This window comes from Mobula birostris, chromosome 16 (genome assembly GCF_030028105.1).
Source record: "Mobula birostris isolate sMobBir1 chromosome 16, sMobBir1.hap1, whole genome shotgun sequence".
In the NCBI taxonomy this organism is placed as follows: domain Eukaryota; kingdom Metazoa; phylum Chordata; class Chondrichthyes; order Myliobatiformes; family Myliobatidae; genus Mobula; species Mobula birostris.
Genome location: NC_092385.1, coordinates 59843658 through 59861641, shown reverse-complemented (window position 1 = coordinate 59861641; position 17984 = coordinate 59843658). Strand labels below are relative to the sequence as shown.

The 17984-nt window shown below is 40.9% G+C and overlaps 1 protein-coding gene across 1 annotated transcript in view; it reads left to right on the top strand.

The window, feature by feature from the left end:
• The window catches only part of dock3 (dedicator of cytokinesis 3), a 946041-nt gene that overhangs the window by 186135 nt on the left and 741922 nt on the right, over positions 1 to 17984 (top strand). Inside the window, exon 5 of the mRNA XM_072280136.1 lies at positions 11162 to 11258. Coding sequence (XP_072136237.1) covers positions 11162 to 11258 — 97 coding nt within the window. The remainder of the gene's footprint in view (positions 1 to 11161; positions 11259 to 17984) is intronic.

The following is a 17984-nucleotide window of genomic DNA, read 5'->3' as shown; positions in this document are numbered from 1 at the left end:
GTGAAGTAAGAGTGATAGCCCTCGACATCAAGGCAGCATTTGACCAAGTATGACATCAAGCTGCCCTAGCTATGGTGGAGTCAATGGGAATTAGGGAGAAAACCCTCCACTGGTTGGAATCGTACCTGACACAAAGGAAGATGGTTGCAGCAGTTGGAGGTCAATCATCTCTTCCTTGGGACATCACTGCAAGAGTTCCTCAGAGAAGTGTTCTAGGACCAACCATCTTCAGCTGCTTCATCAATGACCTTCCTTCCATCATAAGGTCAGAAGTGGGGATGTTCGCGGATGACTGCACAATGTTCTGCACCATTTGTGACTCTTCGGGTAGTGAAGTAGTTCATGCCCAAATGCAGCAGGACCTGGACAAGATCCAGGCTTGGGCTGACAAGTGGCAAGTAACATTTAAGCCATGCAAGTGCCAGGCAATGACCATCTCTAACATGAGAGGCTCTAACCTTTGTCTCTTGACATTCAGTGGCATCAGCTTCACTGAATCCTCTACTTTCAACATCCTGGGGGTTACCATTGTCAAGAAACTAAATTGATCTAGCAATATAAATACGGTGGCTAACAGAGCAGGTCAAAGGCTAGGAATCCTGCAGTGTGCAACTTGCCTCCTGACTCCCAAAGCCTGTCTGCCATCTACTAGGCTAGGTCAGGAGTGTAATGGAATACTTGCCACTTGCCTGGATGAGTGCAGCTCCATCAACACTCAAGACGCTTGACACCATCCAGTACAAGATAGCCATCTTGATTGGTACGCCTTCCACAAGCATCCAGTCCTTCCACTGTCGAAGAATAGTTGCAGCAGTGTGTATTATCAACAAGATGCAACCTCAACAACGCACCAATTACATCTAGAAGGATAAGAATAATAGATACTTGGGAACACCATCACTTGGAAATCCCCCTCCAAGTCACTCACTGTCCTGACTTGGAAACATATTACAGTTCCTTCATTGTCGCTGGGTCAAAATCATGGAATTCCCTCCCATACACCTTAGGGACGGCAGCAGTTCGAGAAGGCAGCTCATTGCTACCTTCTCAAGGGCAACTAGGGATGGGCAATAAGTGCCTGCTTAGCTGGCAGTGCCCACCTCCTGTAAATGAATGGGCAGTTGGTATACAACTAGTTGCAGTATGTAGTGAGACTGTGAGGAAGGACAGGCAGATGATAGGGAAAAAGTGCAGTCACTGGGGTGAGTTGAAGTGTAATGGGTCAAAATCAATAAAGGTGATGAAAATAGGACTGAAGGTATATTTGAATGCACGTAATATACAGAATAAGGTAGATGATCTTGTAGCACAGTTAGAGATTGGCAGGTGTGATGTGGGTATCTGAGCTTAAGGTAAAGGAGCACTTAGGAGACAGTGGTCATACGTCGATAAAATTTGCCCTGCAATTTGAGAAAGAGAAGGGCATATTAGCACGATTGACGGTAGCTGGAGTTTCTGGGGGAAATTCAGAAGGCATAGGTAAGTTACACTCTAAAGATGAAGTTTTCTAACGGGAGAATGAGGCAACCATGTCTGACAAGGGAAGTCAAAGACAGCATAAAAACAAAAGAGAGTGCATATAATATTGCAATAATTAGTGGGAAGGTAGAAGATTGGGAAACTTTGAAAAACCAACAGAATACAACTAAAATAAGCTCTACAGTGAATAAAGATGAAATATGTTTAGCTAGTAACATAATATAAAAGAGAATACAGATATAGAGCAAAAGATGAGAGTGGAAAATAATGCTGGAGAAGTATTAATGGAGGACAAAGAAATGGCAGATGAACATATTGAATACTTTGTGTCAGTATTTGCTGTGGAAGACATGAACAGAATTCCAGAAATGTGAGAGTGTCAGGGCAGAAGCGAGTGTTGTTGCTCTTACTAAGGTGAAAGTGCTTGGGTGGCTGAAAGCTATGAAGATAGATTAGTAACGTAGACCCCTTTTCCTAAGTTGTATATCAATAATTTGGATGAATGAATTGATAGCTTTGTGGCTAGCTTTGCAGATGATGTGAAGATAGGTGTGGGGGGGGGGTCAGGTAGCATTGAGGAAACAGGATGTCTGCAGAAGGGTTTAGGCAGATTGGGGGAAATGTGTAAAGAAGTGGCACATGCAATATGGTGTAGGGCAGTGCAAGGTCATGCACTTTGGCAGAAGGGATAAAGGCATGGACTGTTTTCTAAGTGGGATAAAAATTCAAAATTCAGAGGTGCAGAAGGACTTGGAAGCTGGTGTGCATGATTCCCGAAAGGTTAACTTGCAGGTTGAGTTGGCGATAAGGAGGGCAATGCAATTTTAGCATTAATTTCGTGAGGACTAGAATATAGAAGCAACAGTATTATGCTGGAGCTTTATAAGGCATTGGTCAGATTGCATTTGAGTAGTTTTGGGCCCTTAGCTAGGAAAGGTTGTGCTGGCATTGGAGAGGGTCCAGAGGGGGTTCATGAGACTGATCTCAGGAATAAAAGGGTTAACATATGAAGAATGTTTAATGGCTCTGGACCTGTACTCACTGGAGTTTAGAAGAATGAGAGAGGGTGGATTTGATTGAAACGTAGCAAATATTGAAAGGCCTAGATAGAGAGGATGTGGCGAGGATGTTTTCTGTAATGAGGGAGTCAAGGACCAGCAGGCACAGCCTCAGAATTGAGGGACATTCTTGATATAACAGAGATGAGGAGGAATTTCTTTAGCCACTACTACTACGTCGACTCAGGCCTAGGGGGCCGGCGTTGGGCACGATGATGGACTCTCCTCTTCTCCCTCTCCCTCATCAGTGTGTTCAGTTCATCTACATTAGCGCACTGCTGTCTTCTAAGAATGTGTTGACCATAGTCTTGGGAGGGTACCCAGGGTTTATCCTCCCATGCTTGGACTCCCATATGATGACTAGGCTGGCAGGTAGCTCGGGGTGGCATAGACAGTGCCCCGCTTTAGCCAGAGAGTGGTTAATCTGTGTAATTCATTGTTACAAACAGCTCTGCTGGCCAAGTCACTGGGTGTATTTAAGAAGGAGGTTTATAGGTTCTTGATTAATCATGGCAACAAATGTTATGTGGAGAAGGCAGGAGAATTCAGTTGTGAGACATCATAAATCAGCCATGATGGAATGGCAGAGCAGGCTCAATAGGCCAAATGGTCTAATTCGGCTCCTATGTCTTGTGGTCTAATCGGGAACATTAAATTGTAAGTCTTTGGAAAGAATGATCAGAAGTTTGTGACATGACTTGCTGCTACTTGAATAGCTTCCACATTTAGTAGTGAAAACTCACTTATTTTTCTGGCATTTATTGAAGTTAGCCACCTGTTTAAGAAAGATCACTGACATTCAACAATTACAATACCTTCAAGTTGATTGAGCAGCTGATACATTAAAAAATTCCCGAAAGATATCAGAGTACTCCTGCGGTTGTTCCCCTGAATAGCAAGTATACCAATTTTGATATTGTTGGGGGGTGGGGATGGAGGATAACCTACCGGAGAAAGCAGTGACCAGATCTCCACCTCTAAATCTGGCTCTGTGGCAAAGAAGGGATTAAAGTGGGAGAGATGGCAGGATGCAGCAGAGAAAATGTTATGCCAATGCTGAGACAGGACTGACTGGAGAGCTCATCTACTTGAGGCTATATGGGTGGAACTGAGGGATTATGTTATAGACCTCCCAATAGTCAGCGGGAGGTAGAGGAGCACATTTGTAGGGAAATAGCTGACAGTTACAAGAAACAAGGTTATTATGGTTGGTGATTTTAATTTTCCACATATTGTTTAGAACTCTCATTGTGAAAAGACTGGATGGATAGAGTTTGTCAAATGTGTTAAGGACTATTTCCTTAATATATAGAGGCTGCAGCTAGAGGGAGTGCAATACTGGATCTTTCACTAGGAAATGAGACAGGAGAGGTGACAGAAGTGTGTATAACGGAACACGTTGAATCTAGCGATCATGATTGCATTTGTTTCAAGATAACTATGGAGAAGGATAGGACTGGTCCTCAGGTTATGATTCTAAATTGGAGAAAGACCAATTTTGATGGCATGAGAAAGGACCTGGCAAGTGTGGATTGGGATAGGTTGTTTTCTGGCAAAGGGACATTTAGAAAGTGGAAGGCTGTCAAAAATGAAATTTTGAGAGTTCGTAGATGAGTTCTCCAGTCTGTCCTGTCTGAGCACTGGCCTGACATTTTCCCTGATGCATAATGCCTTCCTTCCCCCTTTAATACCTATAATGCCTAAAACAACAGAATCTGTCAGAATAAAAGGCAAGGCTAACAGGCATAGGGAACATTCATTTTTAAGGGATACCGAGGCCCTGATTAAGGAGGTGCATGGCAGGTATAGGCAACAAACAAATAAAGCGCTTGAGGAGTCTAAGAACTGCAACAGGGCACTTGAGAAGGAAATCAGGAGGGCTAAAAGAAAGCAGGAAGTTGCTCTGGCAGATAAGTTGAAGGAGAATCCCAAAGGTTTCTGCAGATATATTAAAAGCAAAAGGATAGTAAGGGACAAAATTTGGCCCATTGACAATCAGAACGGTCATCTATGCATGGAGCCGGAAGATATGGGGGAGATCTGAAATGGACTTTTTACATCCGTATTTACTCAGGAGATGGACCCAGAATCTTATAGAAATGTTGCAAAACAGTAGTGAGGCCGTGGACCATATCCAGATTACAGAAGAGTAGGTGCTTGCTAACTTGAGAAATATCAGGGTAGAAAAGTCCCCAAAATCTGACAAGGTGTTTCCTTGGACCTTGTGGGAGGCTAGTGCAGATAGGGCCTGATTAGGGATAGTCAGCATAGCTTTGTGTGTGGTACGTCATGTCTAACCAACCTTAGAGAGTTTTTCAAGGAGGTTACCTGAAAAGTTGATGAAGGAAAGACAGTGGACATTGTCTAAAGGGAATTCAGTAAGGTCTGTGACAAATCCCCGCATAGGAGGCTGGACAAGAAGGTACAGTCACTTGGCATTCAGGATGAGGCAGTAAATTGGCTTTAACATTGGCTTCTTGGAAGACTAATGGTATATCACGGTTTTTGGATTTATTTTCAAATGGTTCCCTTATGTCTTTTGAACAGTTATCTAACAAATACAATTTACCAAGAACACATTTTTTTAGATATTTGCAAGTTAGAAATTTCATAAGTACCATACTTTCTTCCCTTCCGGCTTTACCCCCTACAAATATTTTAGACGCTATCATTAACCTCAATCCGTGTCAGAAAAGTGTAACGGCTATTATTTATAATACTATCATGAAACTTAGGATAGCTCCATTCGATAAGATTAGGACTGACTAGGAAAAGGAATTGGGCCCCCAGCGGATGACTGGGCTCATATTTTACAACTAGTCAATACTTCCTCTATCTGTTCCAAACACTCCTTAGTTCAATTTAAAGTTGTCCATAGAGCACATATGTCTGAAGATAAATTAGCTCATTTTTATTCTCATATTAACCCTTTTTGTGATAGATGTCATGGGAAGATCGCCTCTTTGACCCATATGTTTTGGTCTTATCCTACTCTGGAAACTTCTTGGAAATACATTTTTAATATTATTTCAAAGGTTTTGAATAGTGATATTTTTCCCCATCCTATTACTGCTATCTTTGGATTACCTAAAACTTCTAGTAATTTATCCCCCTCAGCGCGTAGAATGATTGCATTTCTTACTTTAATGGCGAAAAGGTGTATTTTACAACATTGGAAGGAGATTAATGCCCCAACTACGTTTTTTTGGTTCTCTCAAACAATACTGTGCTAAATTTGGAAAAAATCAGAAGTAATCTCTATGATACTTCAGTTAAATTTGAACAGACCTGGAGATCTTTTATTCAATATTTTCATTTAATGTAACTTTTTTTTTCTCTCTGATCATATGACACTCCCTTCGTGGATTTTATCTGCTACTAGTGGAGGTCGGGTTTGAGGACGTGATTGTTTAATCTGTTTAAGTCTACTATTTACCTAGTTAGCCCATTGCTTTGCTTTGTAGCTTAGTGGCACAGTAGTTTTTTTTGGGTTTTTTTTTCCGTGGTTTTTTTCTCCTTTATTGTTTTATATGGAAAACTAGTATACTATTATATTACCTTGTTATTTTATAACCAACCTACGTTGTTTGCATTGTTTTTTTTGTATTAATATTTCTTGTATATCTTTATCGTAACAATGTATTGGTTGCTATATGTTTTACCTTGTGTATCCTAATTCAATAAAAAGATTTAAAAAGAAAGAACATTGGCTTCACGGGTGAAGCTGGAAAGATGGTTGCTTCTCTGACTGGAAGCCTGTGATTAGTGGTGTGCTACAGAGATTCATGCTGGGTCCATTGTTCTTTGTCATCTTTATTCATGATTTGGACAATAAAGTAATAAACTGGACCAGCAGATTTGCAGATGACATCAAGATTGGGGAGTGTAGTGGACAGCAGGGAAGGCTATCGAAGTTTGCAGCGGGATCTGGACCAGCTGGGAAAAAAGGATGGAAAAATAGCATATAGAATTTAATGTAGATGAGTTGTTGCTTTTCAGTTTAGGAAGACAAATTAGTTGGTCGGGCAGCATCCGTGGAAAAGATCGGTCGACGTTTCGGGCCGGAACCCTTCGTCAGGACCCGGCCCGAAAGGTCGACCAATCTTTTACATGGATGCTGCCCAACCTGCTGAGTTCCTCCAGTGTGTTGTGAGTGTTGCTTTGACCCCAGCATCTGCAGATTATTTTGTGTTTACAAACTTAGTTATTGTAGGACATACTTAGTAAATGGTAGAGAACTGAGTAATATGGTAAAATAGAGGTGCCTGGAAATAAATTAGTTTCTTGACTATAATTAGAGATCATAGCTCAAGTGTAAAAGGTGAAATGTATGGTGGGGCTACCGGGACTCGTGCCTCCCTATGAGTCCAGTTCCCATCTGGTCTTTCCTTTGCTCCCTCTCTCCTCCAATTCTCCTTCTCCTTTGTCTTCACCTCTTCATATAATCTTACTAAACTGGCTCCAGTAGTTTCTTCCTGCACACTTGCAATTTCAGTTGTCACTTGTTCTTCTGCTACCCTTTTTGCCCTGATGTCTGCCCACTCATTCCCTTTATGCTCCTTACTCTCCACTTTCTGGTGAGCCTGTACTTCAATCACTATAACCTCTGCTTGCAGCTCCACTGCTTTCGCAAGTTCTTGTATTAGGTGTCCTAACTGTTGTGCAGTGCTTCTATGAGAGCCACCTCTTCCACCATCTGAGAAACCTCCCAGCAGTGTTTCTGCAGCTAATTGCTCACCTGTTTCATTCACCACGACCCGTCTAGTTCCCATCTATGTATCTTCAAGACCCTTCTATAAAAAAAAAATTCCTTTTCTTCTGTTGTGTCTGTGCAACTACATATCAATTAAATAAAAGCATGCAGGCAGAAAATGGCTTTAACTGGTCTATTCACATTACAGCGAGGGAAAGAACAGGCCAATGCGCATACGTAGTCAACAAATCAATGCACATGAGTAAGTTATCTGTCAGTAAGTAGTGCTAAGGAGAGTCATTGTTCTAAAAGAAATAGATCTCTCCATTATACTTCCTCCTCCTTTAGATTAATGCAACATAAAACTGTGCATGTACAAAACATTCAATTTCCCTTTGACAAACCATATTCCAAATAAACATGCTTTCACAATAACAGTCCCACTCACTTTTGCTACATTATATGCCTCTCCCTTGGCTGTTATGCAGTTCTTGACTTCCCTTGTCATCTACTGTTGCCTACCCCTGCCATTTGAGAACTTCTTTCTCCGTATCTATCATGTGCCTTGTGAACTATTCCCAGAAACTTCAGCTGCCTCTGCTATGCCAATATCCCTACCAGTATCTTCCTGCAGTCCACCTGGGCAAGCTGTCCTCTCATGCCTCTGTAATTCCCTTTATTCCATTGCAATACTGATACATTTAACCTATGCTTCTCTCTCTCAAACTGCAGTATGAATTCAATCATATTATGATCACTGCCTGCTAAGGGTTCCTTTACATTAAGCTTCTTAATAAGATTTGGGTTATTACATGACAGCCAATCTGAGATGGCCTTTCCCCAAGTAGGTTTCTCTTAAAAAAGCCATCCCATAGGCACTCAACAAATTCCCTCTCTTGCGATCTGACACTAACCAGATTTTCCCAATCTATTTGCATGTTGTAGTCCCCATTACAGTTGTGACATAACCCTTATTACTTGCCGTTTCCAGCTTCCTTTGCAATCTCAACCTCACATTTTGGCTACTATTTGGAGGCCTATGTATGATTCCCATAATGTTTTTTTTACCCTTGTAGTTTCTTAACTCCACCTGCAAAGATTTGACATTCTCTGACCCTATGTCACCTCTTTTTAAAGATGTAATTTCATCTCTTACCAACAGAGCCACACTACCGCCAATGCCTTCCTGTCTGTTCTTTCGATACACGATATTTAAGCTCCCAACTATGACCACCTTCCAGCCACAACTCAGTGATGCCCACAATGCAATACTAACCATTCTCTATTGTGTGTCTTATCCACAGCTACCTTATTAGTTGAAATCATTCTTCTACTGAATTTTTGCAAATATATTGATTGGTACTAGGCAATAGGTACTAGGGAGCACTTTGGTTCCAGTGATCATAACACCATTAGTTTCAATTTGATCATGGACAAGGATAGATCTGGTCCTAGGGTTGAGGTTCTGAACTGGAAGAAGGCCAAATTTGAAGAAATGAGAAAGGATCTAAAAAGCATGGATTGGGACAGGTTGTTCTCTGGCAAAGATGTGATTGGTAGGTGGGAAGCCTTCAAAGGGGAAATTTTGAAAGTGCAGAGTTTGTATGTTCCTGTCAGGATTAAAGGCAAATTGAATAGGAATAAGGAACCTTGGTTCTCAAGGGATATTGCAACTCTGATAAAGAAGAAGAGGGAGTTGTATGAAATGTATAGGAAACAGGGGGTAAATCAGGTACTTGAGGAGTATAAGAAGTGCAAGAAAATACTTGAGAAAGAAATCAGGAGGGCTAAAAGAAGACATGAGGTTGCCTTGGCAGTCAAAGTGAAGGATAATCCAAAGAGCTTTTACAAGTATATTAAAAGCAAAAGGATTGTAAGGGATAAAATTGGTCCTCTTGAAGATCAGAGTGGTCGGCTTTGTGCGGAACCAAAGGAAATGGGGGAGATCTTAAATAGGTTTTTTGCGTCTGTATTTACTAAGGAAGCTGGCATGAAATCTATGGAATTGAGGGAATCAAGTAGTGAGACCATGGAAACTGTACAGATTAAAAAGGAGGAGGTGCTTGCTGTCTTGAGGAAAATTAAAGTGGATAAATCCCCGGGACCTGACAGAGTGTTCCCTCGGACCTTGAAGGAGACTAGTGTTGAAATTGCGGGGGCCCTGGCAGAAATATTTAAAATGTCGCTGTCTACGGGTGAAGTGCCGGAGGATTGGAGAGTGGCTCATGTTGTTCCGTTGTTTAAAAAAGGATCGAAAAGTAATCCGGGAAATTATAGGCCGGTGAGTTTAACGTCAGTAGTAGGTAAGTTATTGGAGGGAGTACTAAGAGACAGAATCTACAAACATTTGGATAGACAGGGGCTTATTAGGGAGAGTCAACATGGCTTTGTGTGTGGTAGGTCATGTTTGACCAATCTGTTGGAGTTTTTCGAGGAGGTTACCAGGAAAGTGGATGAAGGGAAGGCAGTGGATATTGTCTACATGGACTTCAGTAAGGCCTTTGACAAGGTCCCGCATGGGAGGTTAGTTAGGAAAATTCAGTTACTAGGTATACATGGAGAGGTGGTAAATTGGATTAGACATTGGCTCGATGGAAGAAGCCAGAGAATGGTGGTAGAGAATTGCTTCTCTGAGTGGAGGCCTGTGACTAGTGGTGTGCCACAGGGATCAGTGCTGGGTCCATTGTTATTTGTCATCTATATCAATGATCTGGATGATAATGTGGTAAATTGGATCAGCAAGTTTGCTAATGATACAAAGATTGGAGGTGTAGTAGACAGTGAGGAAGGTTTTCAGAGCCTGCAGAGGGACTTGGACCATCTGGAAAAATGGGCTGAAAAATGGCAGATGGAGTCTAATACTGACAAGTGTGAGGTATTGCATGTTGGAAGGACAAACCAAGGTAGAACATACAGGGTTAATGGTAAGGCACTGAGGAGTGCAGTGGAACAGAGGGATCTGGGAATACAGATACAAAATTCCCTAAAAGTGTCGTCACAGGTAGATAGGGTCGTAAAGAGAGCTTTTGGTACATTGGCCTTTATTAATCGAAGTATTGAGTATAAGAGCTGGAATGTTATGATGAGGTTGTATAAGGCATTGGTGAGGCCAAATCTGGAGTATTGTGTTCAGTTTTGGTCACCAAATTACAGGAAGGATATAAATGAGGTTGAAAGAGTGCAGAGAAGGTTTACAAGGATGTTGCTGGGACTTGAGAAACTCAGTTACAGAGAAAGGTTGAATAGGTTAGGACTTTATTCCCTGGAGCGTAGAAAAATGAGGGGAGATTTGATAGAGGTATATAAAATTATGATGGGTATAGATAGAGTGAATGCAAGCAGGCTTTTTCCACTGAGGCAAGGGGAGAAAAAAACCAGAGGACATGGGTTAAGGGTGAGGGGGGAGAAGTTTAAAGGGAACATTGGGGGGGGGCTTCTTCACACAGAGAGTGGTGGGAGTATGGAATGAGCTGCCAGACGAGGTGGTAAATGCGAGTTCTTTTGTAACATTTAAGAATAAATTGGACAGATACATGGATGGGAGGTGTATGGAGGGATATGGTCCGTGTGCAGGTCAGTGGGACTAGGCAGAAAATGGTTTGGCACAGCCAAGAAGGGCCAAAAGGCCTGTTTCTGTGCTGTAGTTTCTATGGTTTCTATGGTTTCTAAGTATGCTCCAAGGTTAGGTTTCAAAATGAATTGAGGTTACTGTATGTTTTATAGTGAATATGTCTGCTTTGCAGAAAACCCATTAATCTTCACAAAGTTGGCAATTTAGCAGTCAATGTAGAAAATAATAACAATTGTTGCCGCTGTTCCTGATCTTTCCATTGATGGTATTTATACAGAAAACAATTACATTTGCGATAAATCTTGTTTCTTTTCAAAGTTGATGGGCTGTTAAATGAGTAGTTTATATATTATTTTGCAGCCAATTTGAAACAGTTGTTCCACTGGAAGATTCTATTGTTACTGAGGTCACTGCCACATTGCAAGATTGGGTGATGCTCTGGAAACAACTCTATGTGGTAAGCACAAAACTTTCTAATGGCTGATGACTTTCATGTGGAGTAATTACAAGCTGAACTTAATTTGAGGCTTTATATTCAGGTGCCATTTGTACCAGTGTTCAGACTGCAAGTTATAGTATGTGGGACAAATGCTGAACTCTTAAATAATTCTTTGTTGGCAATAATTATTACTTATCTGCGTGGTCAATGATAATTTTCTGGTGAAAATAGTCTATATGTGTTGTCTGGTATAGAAGTAAATTGAAATAAAATTGCACAGAATTAATGTTTTTAATGTCTGTGTAGAATAAAAAGATAAAATCAACATGTAAGATTGGTTGTTCTAGTGCTTAGAAAAACCTTTAACCACTCTCTATACTGAAATGTGATTGTGGTAGAATTTTTTAAAATCAGGAGCTTCTAATGGTGTGCTTGCAACTAGTAGTATTTGCGCATTTGGTGTTCATTCTTTCCTTTAAAGATTTTGGGCAATTAAGACACTTCATTTTAGTGCATTGACAGAAATTGAGCAAGTGACCACATTTTAAACCTGAACATTGTATTTTGAGGTAAGCACTTGTAAATAAGAGAAGTAATCTCAAAAAAAAACTGAAAATGCTGTAAATAGATTAGGCTGCATCTGTGGGAAGAGGATTTATCAAAAATATTGATAGTGAGGAAGATGTGTAAAAAATATAACAGGATGTAGATTGATTGGCAATATGGTTGAAAAAATGACAGATGAATTTAATCTGGATCAATGTGAAGTGTTGCACTTTGGGAGGTCAAATGTAAGATGTAAATGGCATGGTCTTTATACAGATCTTTGGTGATAAGTCCATGTTTCTGTGAAAGTGGCACACAAGTGGATAGGGTTGTAAATCAACTAGGGCATCAGTATAAAAGATGCAGAATTGTTGTTAAGCTACATTTGGGATATTGTATGCAGTTCTAGTTGCCATATTACAGGAGCTATTAACTATAAGGAGAGGCTGGATAAACATGGGCTGTTTTCTCTGGAGTGTCGGAGGCTGAGGAATAAACTGATAGAAGTATATGAAATTGTGAGATATAATAAGGTAGATAGTTGGAATTTGGCATGGAAATTTCAAATACTGGAGGGCATAGGTTTAAGTTGCGGGGGAAAGTTTAAAGGAGATACACGAGGCAAGTTTCTCTACTTCCATCACATTTCTTTTGATGACAGGATTTTCTGAACTGATGCCACTTTGGAAGGTCTTCCTTTATGAACTTCTCTTCTACCATAGTTGAAGGGTTCTCTTGCTCACTTCTACTCTTACCTACTGTCCTGGACGATGTAGAAAGAGTTCCCTGACCCTTATGTTTTACCTTAACATCAGACCTAGGGTGAGCTGGCTCGTTGGATGAAAAATTGTCTTGGTTATAGGAGTCAGAGTGGTGGTGGAGGGTTGTTTTCAGATTGGAGGACTGTATCCAGTGGTGTACCACAAGGATTGTTGTTGGGTCTACTGTTGTTTGTCATTTATACAAACAATTTGAATGAGAATGTTATTGACTCTGTGGATGACGCCAAAATTCGTAATCTTGTGGACAGTGGTTATGAAGCATTACAACAGAATCTTAAATCTATGAGGAAGGTGGATCAAGGAATGATGGATAGAATTTAACTCTGGCACGGAACTGGAGATGGATGTACTCAGAAACATCTGAGATGCTAAAAACCTCAGAGATGATTCTTTTACCGAGGAGGACAAGCTTCAGGTAATAGATGGGTGACCACCAGGAGAAGTACAAGGAGTAAGCAGTTTGTGCAGGGTTCTCCTGTGGCCATTCCCCTCAGCAACAAGTATACTTCTTTGGATATAGCTGGTGGGAATGACCGATCAGGGCACAGCAGCAGCAGCCATTCCAGTGGCACTGTGGATGGTTCTGAGGCTAGGCAGGGAAGGATAAGATCAGGCAGAGCGATGAGTGATAAGAAATTCTATAGTTAAAGGGACGGATGGGAGATTCTGTGATCATGACAGAGACACCAGGATGGTGTGTTGCCTCCCAGGTGCTAGGCTCCACAATGCCTCAGAACAGCTGCAGAAGATTCTCAAGGGGGAGGGTGGGCAGCCAGAAGTTGTGGTGCACATTGGCACCAATGACATATCTAGATAGGGGTAAGAGGTCTTGCACATAGAATTTAGGGAGTTAGGAAACAGGCTGAAGAGCAGGACCTGTAGGGTAGTAGTAATCTCTGGATTACTCCCAATGTCATGTGCTAATCAGGGCAGGAATTGTATGAGAGTACAGATAAACAAGTGATCATAAAGACTACAAGATATGAGAGCAGAATTAGCCTAATTGGCCCATTGAGTCTGCTTCACTATTCCATCATGGCTGATTTATCATCCCTTTCAACCCCATTCTCTTGCCTTCTCCCACAACCTCTGGTGCACTGACTAATCAAGAACATATCAGCCTCTTCTTTAAATATACTCAATGACTTGGCTTCCACAGTCATCCATGGCAATCATTCCACAGATCCACCACAATCTGGCTAAAGAAATCTCTCCTCATCTGTGTTCTAAAGGGGTGTTCCTCTAGTCTGAAGTTTTGCTCTCTGGTCCTAGAGTTGCCCACTATAGGAAACATCCTCTCCATGTCCTCTGTATCTAGGTCTTTCAACATTTGATAGGTTTCAGTGTGATTCCCCTTCATTCTTCTAAACACCATCAAGTAAAGGCCCAGAGCCATCAGCTGTCCTCAGATGTTAATCCTTTCATTCCTGGAATCATTCTTGTGAACCTCCTCTGGACGCTTTCCTAAGGATTCCCAAGTCGCTTTGCACATCTGATTTTTGAATTTTTCTCCTGTTTAGAAAATAGTCCACGCCTTTAATCCTTCTACCAAAGTGCATGACCATACACTTCCTTACACTTTATTCCATCTACCACTTCTTTGCTCATAGTTCTGTCCTGTCCAAGTCCTTCTACAGACTCCCTGCTTCCAAAACAACATCTGCGCTACCTATCTCTGTATTGTCTGCAAACATGTGGCCACAAAGCCATCACATCCACCATCCAAATCATTGATATATAATGTGAAAATAACCGGTCCCAATACTAAACCTTGTGAAACACCAGCAGCACACCAGAATAGGCCCCTTTTATTCCCACTCTTTACCTCCTGCCGGTCAGCTAATCTTCGATCCATGCTAGTATCTTTCAAGTAACAGCATGGACTCTTGTCTTGTTAAGCAGCCTCATGTGCAGAAGGTCAAAGGCCTTCTGAAAATCCAAGTAAGTAATATCCACTAACTCTCTTTTGTTTATCCTGCCTGTTATTTCCTCACAGAATTCCAACAGAATGTTCGGGTAAGATTTCCTCTTAAAGTAACCATGATAACTTTGGCCTACTTGATCATGTTATGTGTCTCTAAGTACCCCGAAACCTTATCCTTAATAATGGACTCCAACATCTTCCCAACCACTGAAGTCAGGCTAACTGGTCTATAATTTTCTTTCTTCTGCCTTTCTTCCTTCTTGAAGAGTGGAGTGACATTTGCATTTTCAAGTCCTCTAGAATCCAGTGATTATTGAAGGATCATTACTAATGCCTCCACAATGTCTTCAGCTACCTCTTTCAGAGCCCTGGAGATTAGTTCATCTGGTTTAGATTATTTATTTACAATCCCTTCGGAGTTTTCAGCTTCCAAGCATGTTCTGGCATACTGCTAGAGTCTTCGACAGTGAAGACTGACTCAAAATTCTTAGTAATTCCATCTGCCATTTCTTTGTTCCCCATTGTTAAGTCTGTAGTGCCATTTTCCAGTTGTCCAATGTCCACTTCTGTCTTTTTTTCTCTATATCTGGGGAAAAAAACTGTTGATATCCTCTTTTATATTATTGGCTAAATTACCTTCATGGTTAATCTTTTCTCTCCTTATAGCTTTTTAGTTGTCTTCTTTTGGTTTTTCAAAGCTCCCCAGTCTTCTAATTTTTACAATATTATTTCCCCTATTTTATGCTTTAATACTGTTTTTAACTTTCCTTGTTGGCCACTGTTGCGTCATCTTCCCTTTAGAATATTTCTTTGGGTGTATCTATCCTGTGCTTTCTGAATTACCTCCAGAAACTCCAGCCATTACTTTTCTTCCATCATCCCTGGTAGTGTCCCTTTCCAATCCACTTTGGCCAGCTCCTCTCTCGTGCCCAAGTATTCCCAAGTCCGTTTGCACCTCTGATTTTTGAATTTTCTCCCTTTTAGAAAATAGTCCATGCCTTTAATCCTTCTACCAAAGTGCATGACCATACACTTTCTTACACTTTATTCCATCTGCCACTTCTTTGCTCGTAGTTCTGTCCTGTCCAAGTCCTTCTACAGACTCCCTGCTTCCAAAACAGCATCTGCGCCACCTATCTCTGTATTGTCCACAAACATGTGGCCACAAAGCCATCACATCCATCATCCAAATCATTGATATGTAATGTGAAAATAATCGGTTCCAATGACAACCCCTGTGGAACACCAGTAGCGCACCAGAATAAGCACCCTTTATTCCCACTCTTTGCTCCTGCCTATTCTTCTGAATTCCAGTGAATACAGGTCCAGAGCCATCAAATGCTCTTCATATGATAAGCTGTTATGGAAAGGTGTAAAACAATATGGTTGTTGTCATAAGGGATTTCAACTTCTCTAATATAAACTGGAACTTTGTGTGCAAGAGGTTTAGATGGGACAGAATTTGTTAGGTGCACCCAGAAAGGTTTCTTAAATCAATATGTAGACAGTGCAGAAAGAGGAGGGGTGGACCTGATGTTGGGTAGTGAGCCTGGCCAGGTGACCGACCTTTCACGGGTTGAGCTGTCAGGGAACAGTGACCCCAAATCCTTACGTTTTAGGGTAGCTATAGATAAGGATAAGTATGGACCTTTTGGGAGAGCATTAAATCGGAGCAGGGCAAATTTCAAGAGCATGAGGCAGTAAATGGAGAGAGTTAATTGGGAACAGCTGTTTTTGGACAAGTCCACATCTGATATGTGGAGGATGTTTAAAAACTAATTGCATAGAATACAGGACAGGTATGTTCCAGTAAAAAGGAAAGACAAGCATGGCAGGGTTAGAGAACCTTGGATGTCGAGAGACGTGATTAATTTAGTCAAGAAGAAAAAGAAGTATGGAAAGCTCGGGAAGCTAGAATCAAACAGAGCCTTTCAGGTTTGTAAAGAAACCAGAAAAGAACTAAAGGGAATCAGAAAAGCTATGAGGGGCCATGAAGAGTCATTACAAGTAGAATTAGGGGGAAATCCCACTGTATTTATACATACATCAAGAGCAAGAGTATAACTAGGGAGAGTGTAGGATCACTCAAGGATAAAGGGTGAACATTTGCTTGGATGCAGAATTGTGGGTGAGGTCCTAAGTGAGTTTTTTATATCCGTATTTAGCAAGGAGAAGGACATGGAGGATAGGATGATCAGTTTCGATTTGCTTGAGCATTTCAAGGTAAAGGAGGAGGGAATGTTGGGTCTCTCAAAGTCCACTAAGGTGGATAATTCCCAGGGCCTGATGGGATACACCTCAGGTTATTGAGAGAGGCAAGAGAAGAGATTGCTGGGGCCTTGACCAATATCTTTGTGTCCTCTGTAGGCTCAGGTAAGATCCCAGAGGATGGGCGAGTAGCTAATGTTCTGTTATTCAAACAGGGAATAGTCCTTGGAGCTATAGACTGGTGAGTCTGTTCTGTTATTCAAATAGCTAGTCCTGGGAACTATAGACTAGTGAGTTCATGTCAGCTGTTAGCTTAACACAGGACCTTAAGTTTTTTATAGTGAGTTCTAGCCTGTAAGTTCCTAATCTAATGGCAATATTATTCCTTCAGTATTACTTAATAAGGCGGCAAATTGCAGGAATAAGGTGTGGGATATTTTAGCAGTCTATGGGTATCATATAAAAATAGGAATTATGTTTGAATGTGATTTTAAATATGATATGTACAGTCGAGCCCAGGAGTTGTATTTTTTTTGTTCAGTAGAAGCGAATATATGAAGTACAATTTAAAAAAAGAAACTAATATTATTGCTTGGAGTTCTCAGCGGAAGATGTTTATGCCTTTTACCTGTTGTGATGTTTATGCCTTTTACCTGTTGTGATGTTTAGGGCCTGAAATGGAAACGACAAGTAGCTGATTGATACTAGTAAAAATTGATTGATTGAGTTGTCATGAAATTGTAGAGGTAGAGATGATGAAATTTACTTAATGACGAAATTTCTTAATAATCCTGATCGTAGTTTACATCTATTTCAACTCACAGATTATTAGTGAATATTTTTAGTGTGACTTCAGTTTTTTGATTCTGTGGCCACCAAATAGTCTGAGTGGGTCAAGCAGCATCTAGAATAGTTGATGTTTCCGGTTGTAACCCTGTATGAGAACCTGCTGAGTGCTTCCTCGACTGCTGGAATCTGGTTGTTTCTACTGATTTTCTGATGTGTGTATCACTAGTAAACTGGTCTCTAAATCGATTTAATGCCACATATAGTGTTAAGCATGTATGAAGAATCTGATGTTTAGCAATGAGAGAATATGCCAACAACAGCTTGATGTTCAAGAGCAGGATATGAAAACTATGCAATATTTTCTGTTCTAGAAAACAGTAAGTATCCTGACTGGCTTCCTAAATCTCCACAACCTGATATTCACATGGGCTTGGCCTTACCAGCAGTTGTGGACCCAAAGAGGATGAATGAGGCTGTTGAGATGCTTTTTTTTTC